The 14,780-nt window shown below is 29.0% G+C and overlaps 1 protein-coding gene across 1 annotated transcript; it reads left to right on the top strand.

Annotated features, from left to right (window-relative positions):
• Window positions 1-2,397: 2,397 nt before the first annotated feature.
• Window positions 2,398-5,853, top strand: LOC105360393 (myrosinase 1). The gene is made up of 8 exons (XM_011497288.1): window positions 2,398-2,556; window positions 2,744-2,853; window positions 3,283-3,410; window positions 3,746-4,079; window positions 4,398-4,737; window positions 4,850-5,009; window positions 5,317-5,558; window positions 5,643-5,853. Exons 1-8 carry the CDS (start codon window positions 2,468-2,470, stop codon window positions 5,788-5,790), a joined length of 1,551 nt encoding a protein of 516 aa, XP_011495590.1. The 5' UTR covers window positions 2,398-2,467; the 3' UTR covers window positions 5,791-5,853.
• The last annotated feature ends 8,927 nt before the right edge of the window (window positions 5,854-14,780 follow it).

Genomic DNA, 14,780 nt, shown 5'->3' with positions numbered 1-14,780 from the left:
ATATAAGAAATATAGTTTGAGATTTTTTTATTTGCTTAGTTAGCGCGTAGATGTTGAAGCTCGATTTTTATAAATACCTCTGTCAATTCAACTTATAATTATAATTTTCAAACCCATACTACTAATATGAGACTAAAAATGTCGCCCATGAAATAAAAAATAATAAAATGATTTGAAATATAGAATATATAATTTACATAAATAAGATGATAAATATATTTAAAGTTTTTGATGTTTGAATTGTCGAGGTTTATATAAATATAAATAATCTATATAGATAATCTCCAAATTATCCATTTAAACTTGATGAATTTTCAAATAGAAATAGTATCGTGAATTTAAAATAATGATACGTTAATTAGATTTTGTCCGAGCTTTTAGTCGTTCAAATTTATAGGTATAAATATTTTTTTTCAAAAATGAAAGAAAATCTCGTTCGGCTAAGTAATTATTGCTTCAAATATATAGATATAATTAAGTTATTAGATTTATATCGATTGGTCTCCTTCATATTTTTATGAAATTTAGTAGATGATTTGAAGTTGCTTTATACGTTAATGTAATAATAATTCCATTTATGTTTCAACGAAAAATTTTTTTATCTGTGGAGAGTTGAAGTTCTACTCTTACAAATCTAGTACACATGCTTTTCTTTTACATTACAATTCTATCGCTACTTTCTATCATACAGAATTTTAATTCTTGAAAAAGAATTCCTTCTATAAGAGATGGTAGATGACAAATGTTTACGTTACAATTGACCTTGATTCTCAGATTTGTTTTTCTACTTTAAAAAGCAGGCTTTTCCCCGCTTTTGGTTTGAAAACATTTCTCTTTTTATAATTTAATTTCTTTTCTATTTGCTCTCATTTTGTTTTATTTTCAATCTCTCTCTCTCTCTCTCTCTCTCTCTCACTAATAGTGTATCTAACTATACTATCTACCCAACTATACTAATCTAATATATGTGGGCAAAATGTATATATTCATGTAATCAAACACTTTGAAAATTATCAGTTCAAATTTAATATTTAATGAAAAGGAATAAGAAATAAGACATATTTAAAAATAATGGCTCTAAATAATGGATTTTATATTAAATTTATTTGATCGTACAACAATGTAAATAAATATATTTGCACTCATTATGTGTCTGTGTAGTAAAAGATAAATTTAGCATTATTTACAAATTAATCGATACGAAAACAATATTTATACTAGTACATTATAAATTATACTGCAAAATAAAAGATAATTATTATTATATTTCAATCAAGCGCTTTAAATATTTCTAATTATGGATAGTTAAGTACAATTTATTCATACTTCAAACTTTATCATTAAAAATTTTTCATTTTTTAGTTTAATAAATATATGCTATACCTTAATTAAAATAATATCTTTTCAATGTGATAATATACGTATTAACAATAATTTTTTTGTTTATGAAATTGCCCACCACATATATTGTAATTCATTTTACAAATTAATAATTTAAGATGAATGTACATACATTGAAATAAAATTTATTAAAATACACATATTAATTGTTTAATTATTTTAAGTATATATTTTCAATTAATTTTACTTAAACATTTTACTTAATGTATTTCAAAAATTTTGATTAACAAATTATGGTATTGTTTTACAAGCTAGAAAAATAATTGCTAATAATTGTTGCGGAGTTACTTAAAATGTACTATGAGATTATTCATAAATATAGATTCTGACGAACTTGTTTAACCAACGTGTACGTAATTATATTAAAAAGTATATGAACAAAATATAATTTATTAACTACATAAAATTAACTTTATAATTTATTGTTTTTTTTCCTTTTTCGATTAAAAACTGAAGAAGTATATTATGTCTTTTTATAACTTAACATTAGATTTTTGTCTATTTAATAATATTTTAAATGTTGAAATAAATAAATTTAAAGATACTAATTACATTGTATTTACACAGTTATAATGAATGTTAACATTTTGTATATTTTATATCTAAATTATCATCATAAAGTGAAATTTGTTTTTAAAAATTCATTTATCTAGATGATTGTCTTTCTTTTACAATGGGATGTGAGCAAACGAATAAAAATTATCATGTGTGTTTAATCGGAATGAAGTGCGTAGTCGAATAAGTTCGAGTTATCGCGACTGTTATCAATTTATCTAAAATATTCTGATATAATCTCGTGATACGATGAAGAGTAAATTACGTTATAAATTCTAATTTTCAAACAATCATATAACTTTCTCGTTCTGCCGACTGCAGAATAGTTACATATTTTCATTTATATTTAAACGTATTAGGTGTAGTGATCATTTATTTTTATATCAATGAAATACAAAGTTTCTATTTGAATAAATAGGTTTGATTGATTTTTCATAACTTCTATATATCTATTAGGTTAAAGCCAAAATAAATTGTAAACAAATTCATAGTGATATCTTCAAATGTCAGGATGTTTAATATTCTTCAAAACCATATCAAATCGTTAGTTCTACTTTCCATTGCTACTACAGTTATTGTAATACTTGTTGTTTATATAATGTAAGTTTTTATATGGAATCATCAACTCCATAATAATATTAAAATTAATTATATTGTATTGCAAAATTCTTCACTCTTACACATATATTTAAAATATTGTCTTTTCGTTGACTTGTATGTTTTTGGAAAATTTTGTTGATCATTAATAGTCAAATTGGACAATATTTTCTTATTAACGCAAATATAGATTATCACGTAACGTCGAGACGAATAATTCTGATTTGGATTTCCCTGATGGATTTCTTATAGGAGCTGGATCTTCTGCTTTTCAAATAGAAGGAGCTTGGAATACCAGTGGTAAAACATTAATGTTTTCATTAGTTACCTCGTCATAATTTAACAGTGTATATATTTATTTTTTTATTTTTTTTTAAATGTACACATATTATAGGTATCAAGTTGCAGCATTGAGTTTAAATTATTTTAAATGCGAATACCGAATACGTAAAATAATTCTTTGCTTGCATTGAAAAAAAATAAAAATATATTTATTCACTTCTCGTTATGTTTTTCTTAATATATAAATATAAGATTATATAAATTGTATTCTTAAAATAATCGAGATAACTATGATAATTTAAACTTCCCGAGTGTATATTGAAATACAACATAAAATCACAAATATCGTATTATTTAGATCAGCTACCTATATTTAATAGTGTTAATGTGAATTTGAGTCTCGAGGGCTCAACTGAAATTTCATAACAATTGCAATTTTCTTCATAGGAAAAAGTGCAAGTGAAATGGATAACCTGTTGCACCAGAAGAACTCAATCTTTCCAAATATTCTAGATATTAGTAGTGATTCTTACCATCATTATTTGGAGGATGTAAAAGCATTAAAATTTATGGGAGTGAGTTTTATAATTACACAAATCATGTATATATTAATTTGTATTCAATTGGATTTGTTTGGTCAATAATATAGAAATTGCAATAGAAAATTGTGATAATTTATCGTTAGTATTACGAGTCTTTAACACGTTTCGATTAAATTATTATTTTTTCTTTTATCATTGCCTCGTATGTAAACAAAAGACTAAAAATAAATAGACCGTTGAATCAAATTATCCGCAATTTGTTAAAATAATATTTTCTTAATTGAAATTCTTTCTTTTTCCTTCGATCTAATAATCTATCAATTTACATTCATATCTTCTTTTAATTTATAAATATATTTTCTTCTCAGATGAATGCGTACCGATTCTCATTGAGCTGGTCGCGTTTACTTCCAACCGGATATGCTAATATTGTAAATCCGGATGGTGTTCGATATTATCATTCGCTCTTAGATGAGCTTGAAAAAAATCAAATTCAACCGATAGTTACAATTTATCACTTTGATCATCCTTATTCGTTGGAGAAATTTGGTGCATGGACTAATGAGAAAATAGTAGAAATCTTTGCCGATTACGCGAGATTTGTATTTAAAGAGTTTGGTCACCGAGTAAAAATATTCTCAACAATTAATGAGCCGCGAATTGTGAGTATGTTGTACGCTTCCAATTGGCTGAAAAGTGTGGGTAAGAATAACAATGTTTATTATAATCTTTTATTGTCATAATAATTTTTATCAACAATACTTAATAACAATTAGAATTTATCGATAGATGTTGAATTAACATTAACGTGTAATTTATTATTTTATTATATTTTTTAATAAGCGGGTCAAAAGTTTAATTTTTTTTTCTTAAATTTACTAATTTAAAAGTATATTATATATCCTTTTATATATATATATATATATATATATATCCTATATATATCCTATATATCAAAGATAATACTAACAATAGATAAACTATAAATGATTTTTATAAAATCATGGCTTGTACAAGCAGATAAGAGAAATCATTCGGCTGGTTATTTGTGTGGGCATAATCTTTTAAAAGCGCATGCTAGAGCTTTTCATATTTACGATGAAGAATTTCGACCCAAATATAATGGACTTATTGGGATAGTTTTGAATTGTGACTCTAGTTATACAATGAATCCTAACGATCATGAATTAAATAATATAATGTTTGACTATAATTGCGGCTGGTTTGCCAATCCAATTTTCTCAAGCACGGGAGATTATCCAGAAACTCTAAAGAAACGAGTTGCGGAAAACAGCAAATTTGAAGGTTTAAGTGAATCAAGATTACCAATTTTCACTGATGCGTGGAATGATTACATAAGGTTAATGGACAAATAATAGAATACTGGAAAAGTTTTGGCAAATCTGGCCGTGAATGATTTTACGAGCCGGTATTTTATGAAATTGTCACAAACTGTATAATTTATATTTTAGAGGCTCGTCAGATTATTTCGGATTAAATCATTATAATACGTATCTTGTCTCACGATCACCAAAAATGAACGAAACTATTTGGCAAGATGATATTGGAATTATGATAACTTATGATCCAAGAACTTTTGCAAAATATCCACAAAATTATACCGTAAGTTATGCTTTTATTTAATTATAATTTTAAAATGAAAAAAAGAAAAATTATAACCTTTTTTCCAATCGGTATAGATTATTTATTATTTATTATTTAAATATTTATAGGATCTAAATCATTAGCTCTTTAAACGCTGTATTGGTGAAACATTATTTTACACACTATTTATGAGTTTAATTAACGCGATTATTTCAAATTGACGAATTCATGAATGATACAAAAAAAAAAAAAAAATAAATAAATAAATAAAAAAAAATATGGTTTGTTTTAAAATTAAATTGTTTGTTTTCTTACACATTGTACATAATTTTAGATGAGACCGTATGGTATAAGAGAGGTATTGGTAAAAATAAAAGATAATTACAATAATCCTCTAGTCCTTATAACAGAAAGTGGCGTACCAAGTATGGATGATTTACATGATTATTCTAGAATTAAATACCTCTACGTATTTATGGAACAAGTATTATATGCCATAAAAAAAGATAAGTGCAACGTTAAATCATACATTATTTGGAGTTTAATTGACGGCTATGAATTTTTTTCCAATTACGTGTAAGTTCATATATTCGGTGAATATATCAATTTCATATATTATTTTGAAAATAACGTGTAAGCCTTGATTTCGTCTGTCTTCAGTTATGGATTTGGTTTGATACGCGTTGATTTCAACGATCCAAATCGACGGAGAACTCCTAAGGCATCGGCTATGTGGCTGAAAAACGTAATCGCAAAGAAACGTCTGTACTTCGATGTTAATGAACAGTTCGAAAATGTGAATTTCTAGAAAATTAATGATATCTCTCGATCGAATTCTTTTCATTTTTGTTTTGTATAAGATTTTTTATGCGAGGAAAATATTATTTATTTTTATATGTACGTGCGTGCGTGCGTGTGCGTGTGCGTGTGCGTGTACTTGTGCGTGTGCGTGTGCGTGTAGTTTTAATAATTATTATATAACTTTAAGAGATACATATCTGTGAAAATTAACATCTGTTAAAATTGTAATGTAAGTGATAAATCAAGTATTTATAAAATATACGAAGAAAATTTTATTTTCAACAACAAAAACAATAAATGTGAAATAACTATTGTTAGTCAAATTCTAACCTCTCACGTTCATCTTCATTCACGAGTCATCTTATCTTTATATCCTAATTCAATTATATTTGATAGTAGCTTATAACTGGGATTAAAAAATGTCTTTAGTAAATTCTTTTATAGCAAATATGTCATTCTTCTCAATACATGAATTACACATTTTGTCCAATTAAGAAGTTTTTTGAATAAATATTGTTTAAATACCGTATCAAGCTGAATGCGTTGTATACTAGTTTCAAATGCCAATTCTCTAATAAATGTCAGTCGTTAGAGAGTTGAAGTTTTATAATGAGGCAGCAACTTGTTTCAGAAGGTAACAAAAAGTGATCGATAAGGAAGACGAACGAAGGAAAAAGTAATAGAAACGAATAAGTAAGGAAGAAATAACAGAAAAAAGGAGAAGCAGACGAGTGTACGAGTAACTTATTAATCGTAATTGCGGCAACCGAAAGTTTTCTCCGATTTTCGTCATCGTCTCTCCCTTCGTCGCCTAATGACGAGGAAAGTAAACTTGTCAATTAATAATTGGCAGGACGATGCCCCGCAGCAGTTAATCTCCAATATCGTCGTCGACTTCGCTCATCGATTCTTTTCTTCGTTTAATTTTACGCAGCTCATGAACACAATTGCAACGCAACAGTGTTGATTTAACTCTGCGCGTTTATTACTTCTATCCCAAGTTTTTTCCTTTTTTTTTCTTCTTTTTTTTTCTTTCATCTTTTTTTTTCTTTCTTCTTTTTTTTTCTTTCTTCTTTTTTTTTCTTTCTTCTTTTTTTTCTAACGACGTCAATTAAAACGACAATCTTTAATATGCCTCGAGCAATAATCATCCATCTCCAATAAATCGAGAATTCGATAAGTCAAGAATCCTTTTCTATTCTTCGTGCGTTTGGAGTTCAGCGAAGGATTAGAGTTCAATTAATTATTTCAGTAACGATTTTCTTCCAGACAATTCATTGCTATCATAATTTGAATTATGCACATTTCGCCTTAACATTCGGCGAATTTCATTAAAGTTACTTTATTGCTGAATCCGAAACAATAAAAATGATTGGAGGCCATCTCAACATTTTATTAAAATGTCAAGACACGGATACTCCGACTCACTATTCTTTATTATGCTATTACGTATGTAAAGTTTTTTATTGTATAAAATTATTATGAAAATTTTTAGCATTTTTATTATTAATACGATAAATATAAATAAAGTTGTCTAAAATTTACTATTCTAATAATTTGGTTTTTGTTTATGTGCACGCGCGTGAATATGTCTGTACACATTGGTACGTGCATTTTTCGCGATGATAAGATCGTACTCCATAGTCATTAAATTATTGTCAAAAGAAAATACAACTTGCAAAAGATATCTTCACAGTTTATAGAAATGTCGTAGGATGTTATTTGACAGAAAAGGATTTGTGGTGTTGCGTACTCGAGTAGCGCCTATTCATTACTGGAAACTGCAAATTTAATGCAAATTTACAGTTAAAAACTCACAAAAACAATAGAAATCGTTATCTTCGTAAATTGAGATCTTCGACTAACATATAATTAATATTTTCAAGGTCAATGAACAAGCCCTGTATTATCCTTTCACGAATCTTATGTCCTCCTCATGAATATGCATACCAAGCACTAGAAAAAAACGTAGCTAAGGCTATGAAATAAATCTTGTATGAAAACGTTAATTTATCAAGGAAAGACAAAGACAATGGTAGTGCCGAAGAATACTGAAGGTCTAAATAAAATAGCAAATTAAATTCCGCGGCAAAGCGCCCACTCGTCCATCCCATCCACCCAATGGATGACTCGCTTGCGTCCTCGCACCTTCGGCACGTCATTTCCACTGCTTTTATTCAGCGGTGCAGCATCACGACAAAGGCATCACCGCTTATCTCGGCGGCAAGAACTTCACCGCCAACCTCCGCACCATCATTTATCCGAGACGCCTACTTACGGGCGACGAGCTCCGAGCCTTCAAAGCGCCCGCGAAACCCCAGATAACTTTCTCCCTCTAACGCGAGATAACGTCAAAGTGATCCCTACTCTAATCCCCTTCGTGTGACAGCTGCACTGTTATTGGCCACGGTAGTGCATTGTGAGGGAGACGAAGAGGAAGGACGACCAAGTCGGCTGCTCTGATTTTAACAGAAACTCCCGCAACAAACTCCTCTCCTCGATAATAAAAGTGATGAGAGAGCGGGTGCGCTCTCGTTATCTTTCCAAGATCATGAATGTACGTCCGGCTGATCCATTAATGCTCGAGTGGTTGGGGGGGGGGGGGGGGGGAGAGGTGTCGGAACCGATGAATCCAGGATGCGTAACAATACAGGAGGCAGGCTTTTTCGCTAGTATTTCGCACACTGTGCCGGCAAATACGTGAAATGTCGTTGCAGAATGAGAAGGCGAACATTTTTAAATCCATTCTCGTCGGATCTGCGCGAAGTGTATCGGAGTTGCTTTGAAGAAGCGATAGTATATTAAGTAACGGATATTGATCGTAAAGTACCAAAGCATACCGATTCCTTGGAAGGAGTGACTTGCACCACGGGGAAAAAATTCATTTATTCCGCACTCTACGGAATAATAAGGAAGTCATGTATTATAAAAGAGAATTAGCATAATATTTTTCCTGATAAACGTGTCGTTATTGGCTCGAAATTTAACTCTAAAAGGGCATTTTCAAACATATTTTAAAGGCAACTTCGTGTAACCGTATGTAATTTTATTCCGATTTTATAAAGAGAGACGTTGAAAATTTTAGAGACTTATTTGAAATTACGAAGGAATTGAATAATACTTTAATCGATAATATTAATATCGGTAAAACTAATAGTTTTACTTCTTTTCTCGTTATCATACGTATACTCTAAGGGAAATGAATAATAATTTATTATCTAAATTGAATTATGTGTATCGTTATTTTTCTTTAATGTTCACTAGATTTTATTATCAAAACGACAGAACAGCATGCTATACTATTCATAATAATATATTGTTAATGTGCGGTTTTGGCTTATAAATCGAGCGTACAACGTAATTAATCGTTATTATTATTTTTCTAAAGTTTGCGAACTGTAAAAAATAAACCGTTTGCCGCCTATAACCTTTAAAATACATAATTTCTGATGAAATTAGCACGCGCTAAATAATAAGGATTCTTATGGGATGGCATTATTTTCCTCTCTTCCGCTGAATATAAAATCCAATGTGAATCAATAAAGAAAAATAAACGAGACAAAGAGGCGATGTAACATAAAAGAAAGGAGAAAGGTAGGTATGTTAAAGAAGATCGAATCGACCCAAAGGAAAATTATTCCTTTACAAAACTATATCAGCAGACCTCTAGAACGCGTCCTCTCGAATCCTTCGGGTAAAATATAATTGGCCTGTCGCCAAACGATGAAAATCCAAGGAAATTTTCCTTGCCTCGGGGCGAAGTTTGGGAGCCGGTCATAAGAAGGATAAAATAAAAGAATGATAAAAATAAAAAGAAAAGATGAGCAAAATGGGTACGCACAAGTTCTCTTGGAATAGTCGAAAAGTTTTTTCCGTCGACGGTATGCCATAATATTCCGCGCATAATCCGCGAACTCACGACGTTCTCCGAGCTTTTCCGAGGCTCTCATATATATTATATATATATATATATTATATATATATATATATATATATATATATATATATATATATATATATTTTTCTCTCTCTCTCTCTCTCTCTCTCTTTCTCTCTTGATGTCGTTCCCTGAAAAAGTGTATGAAAAGAGTGGCAGAGAAAGAGAAAGAAAGTGGGGGACATTCCAAGAGAAGCTAACCGACGCAGCGGAACTTCAAGACGAGAGCGACAACGATGATTCGCCCCGTACTCCAAGCCTTTGAGAGACAAAGACGAAAACTGAAAGAACCACCTGACGCTCTCGGGAAAATCTCTATTCGTCTCCGTTACTTTCCAGCTTCTATCTACACTTCGCTACTCTTGCTGTCTCCCTCTTTCTCTTTCGATTTTACCTCTGTATTCGACTCTCATCGTCGACTATAAATTTTCATATTTGCGACGGATAATCCGTGGTGAACGTTAACCTTCTTATACTTGTTTCTTTCTTCGTTTACTCGGAATATTGAGGGTTCATATCGGATAATGTTTCTGTTGTTTCCTAAATGTACGTGTTTACACATAAATGCATACATACATACATACATCCATACATACACGAGTCTACAATTATGCAGTTTTAATTTATTTCTTTTGAGCAAATAGAGATACTTATAAAATTTTAAAATCTGTCTTATAATGGTTAATCATAAATAATATTCGAATCAATAGTTTTATACAATGTAGGTGATGTTTTATTGGCCCAACACTTACCATTGAAATATAAAATAAAAACAGAAATTTTTCAATTTTGAAATTCATCAATTTGGTCTAATTATTTCCAATGAAAAATACCAGCTTGTAATTATACAACATTAAACGAAAACAAATGAAAACATTACATCAAATGCATCTTGATGAAGATATTCGTTATATCTCGGCCTTTAATTGAAAATATATAGTAAAATCAATTTATTAATGCATTAAATGGAGTAATATTTTAATTACATTTAAAAAGCTGCATCGTTTCCAATGAAATAGTGGCGTTACTTTTAATATATTAAATGGATTGCTAGATGAAAAATTGAAAAAAAAACAAAAACAAAAACCAAAACCAAATAAAAAAAAATATTTATCAAACATAAAATATGAACGTATGAGTATCAAAGTATGAACTTTTAGTTTAAACGGCATATTTGCAAACATCACCCATTATAAAGCGAATAATAATATGATACAATTATCTTTGTATTGAATGTATTAGCGAATAAAGCTTAGATTACTAGAATCTAATTTTCTTACACGCCAGTCGTCAAACTTTTCTTCAAACCCCCCGCAAAACTGTTTATAAAAAATGATTGGTCTATTTTATTAAAATGACATCTAAAAATTTTTATGCAGTTATTAAGTAATGTAATATAATGATACATATAAATAATATTTAAATAAGTAATAAAAGTCAATTTTTTTTTCCGAGATAATGCCTCGGTCCTATATAATAGCTTCCATAAAAATGATAAGTGACGCACATTAACGCTTCGCGGGACGACTAATCCGTAATGAAGCTTCCGCAACGCTCGAAAATGCCGACGATAAATTAATTGCGAGATACACTTACGGCGAGCTACATACAGCGCAAATGAAGAGTAATCGTGCGAGACACACATAACGATAAAAAAGAGCATAGGGAGCGATGATAGTAGATGAAGGAAATTTCGGAATGGGGAGAAAAGGTAGAAAATGAAAAATACTGCGTGGCACCGTAATAGCGAAACTCGATAGACTAAGAAAATCTGAGTCTCTCGAGCATTTTACTTTAAAAGCTTTAATCAACGGATAAAATCACTTGAGGAATAATGTACTTAAATTATTTATTTCCTAGCTTACAATTAATTACTTAACGCGTTGAAAAACTCGAAAACGTATTTTATGCCTTTAATCGTGTTAAATATGAATCGCCGACAAAATTTTGTACAATTTTCTAAAGAATGAAAGTATTTAATATTTTATTTACTTCGTAATTTACATCGCATATTATTAATATATCTTTAAACAATTGGATACATGAGGTATACATACATACATGCAATCCTAATGGTCGATGTGCTGTTGGCACAGTACACAATTGAAAATACAAATTTAGAAAAGTCTAAATGTTCATATGGAATTTTATTGGTACAATAAGTTGAAGCTCCAGACATACACAAGTAAATATGAATGATAATCTTTCTCGATCGTTACTGTGATTTACCTGTATGACGATTCAGTGTAATACTCGATCAAACAATTAAAACAATTTATGTTTATTACACATATAGTTATAAGATAACAATATATCAAAAATTATATATTAATATGAAATATTCTGATTATTCAAAAATGTCTCCTCCTAATTATTATACAACTTTCAATTTTTTTACTTATAATAATTTTTATAAAAATCGTGGGCAGTCATATAATTTTCAATTCATAAAATCATTCAATTTATTGTACTATTTTTCACAAAAATTCTCTCCTAAAGATTTCTTCCAGTAAAATTCTCAATCTTATTCTGCAATAAGTTTTCCTTAACCCTTTAACATCCAACTGAATACAACTTTTATATTGCAGACAATCAAGATTCCGTTTCACTTCAATCGGTTTCAAAGAAACTTCATACTCATAGGGATATTAAGGAGAATAGTTTTTGAACATATAGTTGAATTTTTTTTAAAGGTCGCAATTGAGAGAAAAGTTTTTTGAAAAAGTACAAATTGGTAACATTTTTCTACAGATGCATGAAAATGAGACAATTTGAGAATTCTAAGCTTAGTGTTTAGTAATTGAAAAATGTTGCTTATTCTATTTTATACTAATTACCATTGCTTTACATTTCGATCTTAAAATGTATATTAAATTATGTACATATAAATTAAATGACTTATATATTATAGAGTTAAAAATTTTTTAGTAAAACATTACTTTAGTAAAAATAATTGGAATATATCATTTAAATAAACATTAAAATAATATATAATAATATATAACTTTTGTATTATTCGTATTATGTTAAATTGTTATTGTGTTTTGTATTAATTGTTTAATTTAGCCCAATTATCAAATAAAAGCCCATACACACACACACGCGCGCGCGCGCAAATCTATATATATATATATATATATATATATATATATATATATATACATTGAATTGTATTTAATATATTAATTCAAATATCATTTGTCCTTGAAGATTAATGTGCAATATACATATAAATGAAACTAAAATTAGATCGAGAGAAATTTTATTTTAATCGAGATCTCCTCGCATCCTAACCGGTTCCCTATTCAGATTCATCAATGATAATTTACTATTCCGTCCAATTCTTATACATCATACTAATTGCAATAGCAAAATATCTGTTGCAATGCCATTGCTTTCGTATGTCTGAACACAATTATAACTCTTAGATCCGAATCATCATATTTTTCTACGCTTCGTTCGTATATATATATATATATGTGTGTGTGTGTGTGCGTGCGTGCGTGCGCGCGCGCGTGTGTGTGTTAGTGTAATATAGAAATAAGATATCAATGGTCTTTTCCGTTACTTATAGATGTGATGAATATGATTTCGTGATTTATCGTATGTTTATATTTCATGGTGAGGAATGACCAATATTGCTTCTAATTTTTTTTCATCTCAGAGACAACTAAAATGAGGAACAAGTGGATAATAAACGATCTTAAAGAGCTAGTCAACTTCATTTATTTTATTGTTTTCTCTAGCTTCTGTTGGCCGTTCAATTATGCCGTATAAGATATTTTTCACCCTTAAATAGTCTCTAGTTAAGAGACACCATGTGATATCGTCCTTAGGTAAAGAAAAGATCTAGTCTTTATATATTTCCTTCCTACTCGTAATTCCTCCTTTATCTAAGTTTATGAGGAAACGAGGAAATAACAATCGCAAAAGATTCATTAAAATGTATTTGAAAATACGTATTTAAGAAATTAATTATGTTAATTTAGAGAAGTTAATTTATGCTATCTTAAAAGGTTAATTGTTCCAACAAAATACATTTGTTGTATCTTGCATGACAATCATGCTATATTTAATAAATTAATTTAATTATTTATATTTTTTACCAATCCTTATAATAACTCTTGTTATTAAGATTTGACTATACGACATTTACATACATTGTTAATATATGTGTGTGAATATTTGTGAATTCATTGTTTGTTTTTTATTTCTGTTACAGGTATGTTAATAATTGATAATTCATCAAGTATTTCCACTATTACGTAAGTTAAACAATTTAAAATTCATTTCTTCTATCTACAATTGTTTTATATTGCAGTGCTATTGTTATAAATTGCAGAAATTTAGGTAAATTTGTTTTTAACGCTCTCGATAAAACAGTATTTGCATGAAAAATTAATATGAAATTTCAAATACAATTACGTTCTATTAGGATCATATCGAAATCTATGGAAAACATTGTTGTAGACCTTGCAGATTATATTTAATATTCCCATTTGAACACATTTTTTTATTTTATAAACTAAAATGAATATTAAAAGAATAAATAAAAGTATATATCGACAATAAATAAAGTTACTTTTAAATAAGTGAAGTTACATTACTCGTTCGTTAGTGATGAGAATCGAAAGAAACTCGCAGCTGAACGCTCTCGCACACATGAGGAAAGTAAGTTAAATTAAATAAAGTTTTTATTGCCTACTTACATCAAAATAATAATAAAATATACTTCCTCTAAAACCAAGAACTTGTACCTGAACATATCTGGTCCTATAAAAAGTATAAAGAGTATATCTATCTGTAAGTCAAAGCTCCTCTATATGAGTCTTGCAAAGAAAAGAAGATATTTCGTTCTTAGAAATAAAAGCGATAAAAGCACGAGGAAAAACAGTATGGGAGGAAAAAATAATATGAGAGAGCTCCGAGAATTTATTATCATCTCCAAGATATAAGTCTCGCGAATTGCACTTTATTGACGCATCCAGCGTGAGAAAAAGAACAAAAAAGAAAAAAAATTCTTTAATCGATTCTTCTTCGTAGTATCACTCTCCCCCCCC

Source organism: Ceratosolen solmsi, unplaced genomic scaffold, assembly GCF_000503995.2.
Source record: "Ceratosolen solmsi marchali unplaced genomic scaffold, CerSol_1.0 scaffold13, whole genome shotgun sequence".
NCBI classification, from domain to species: Eukaryota; Metazoa; Arthropoda; class Insecta; order Hymenoptera; family Agaonidae; genus Ceratosolen; species Ceratosolen solmsi.
This window is presented reverse-complemented; position numbering and strand designations above follow the sequence as displayed.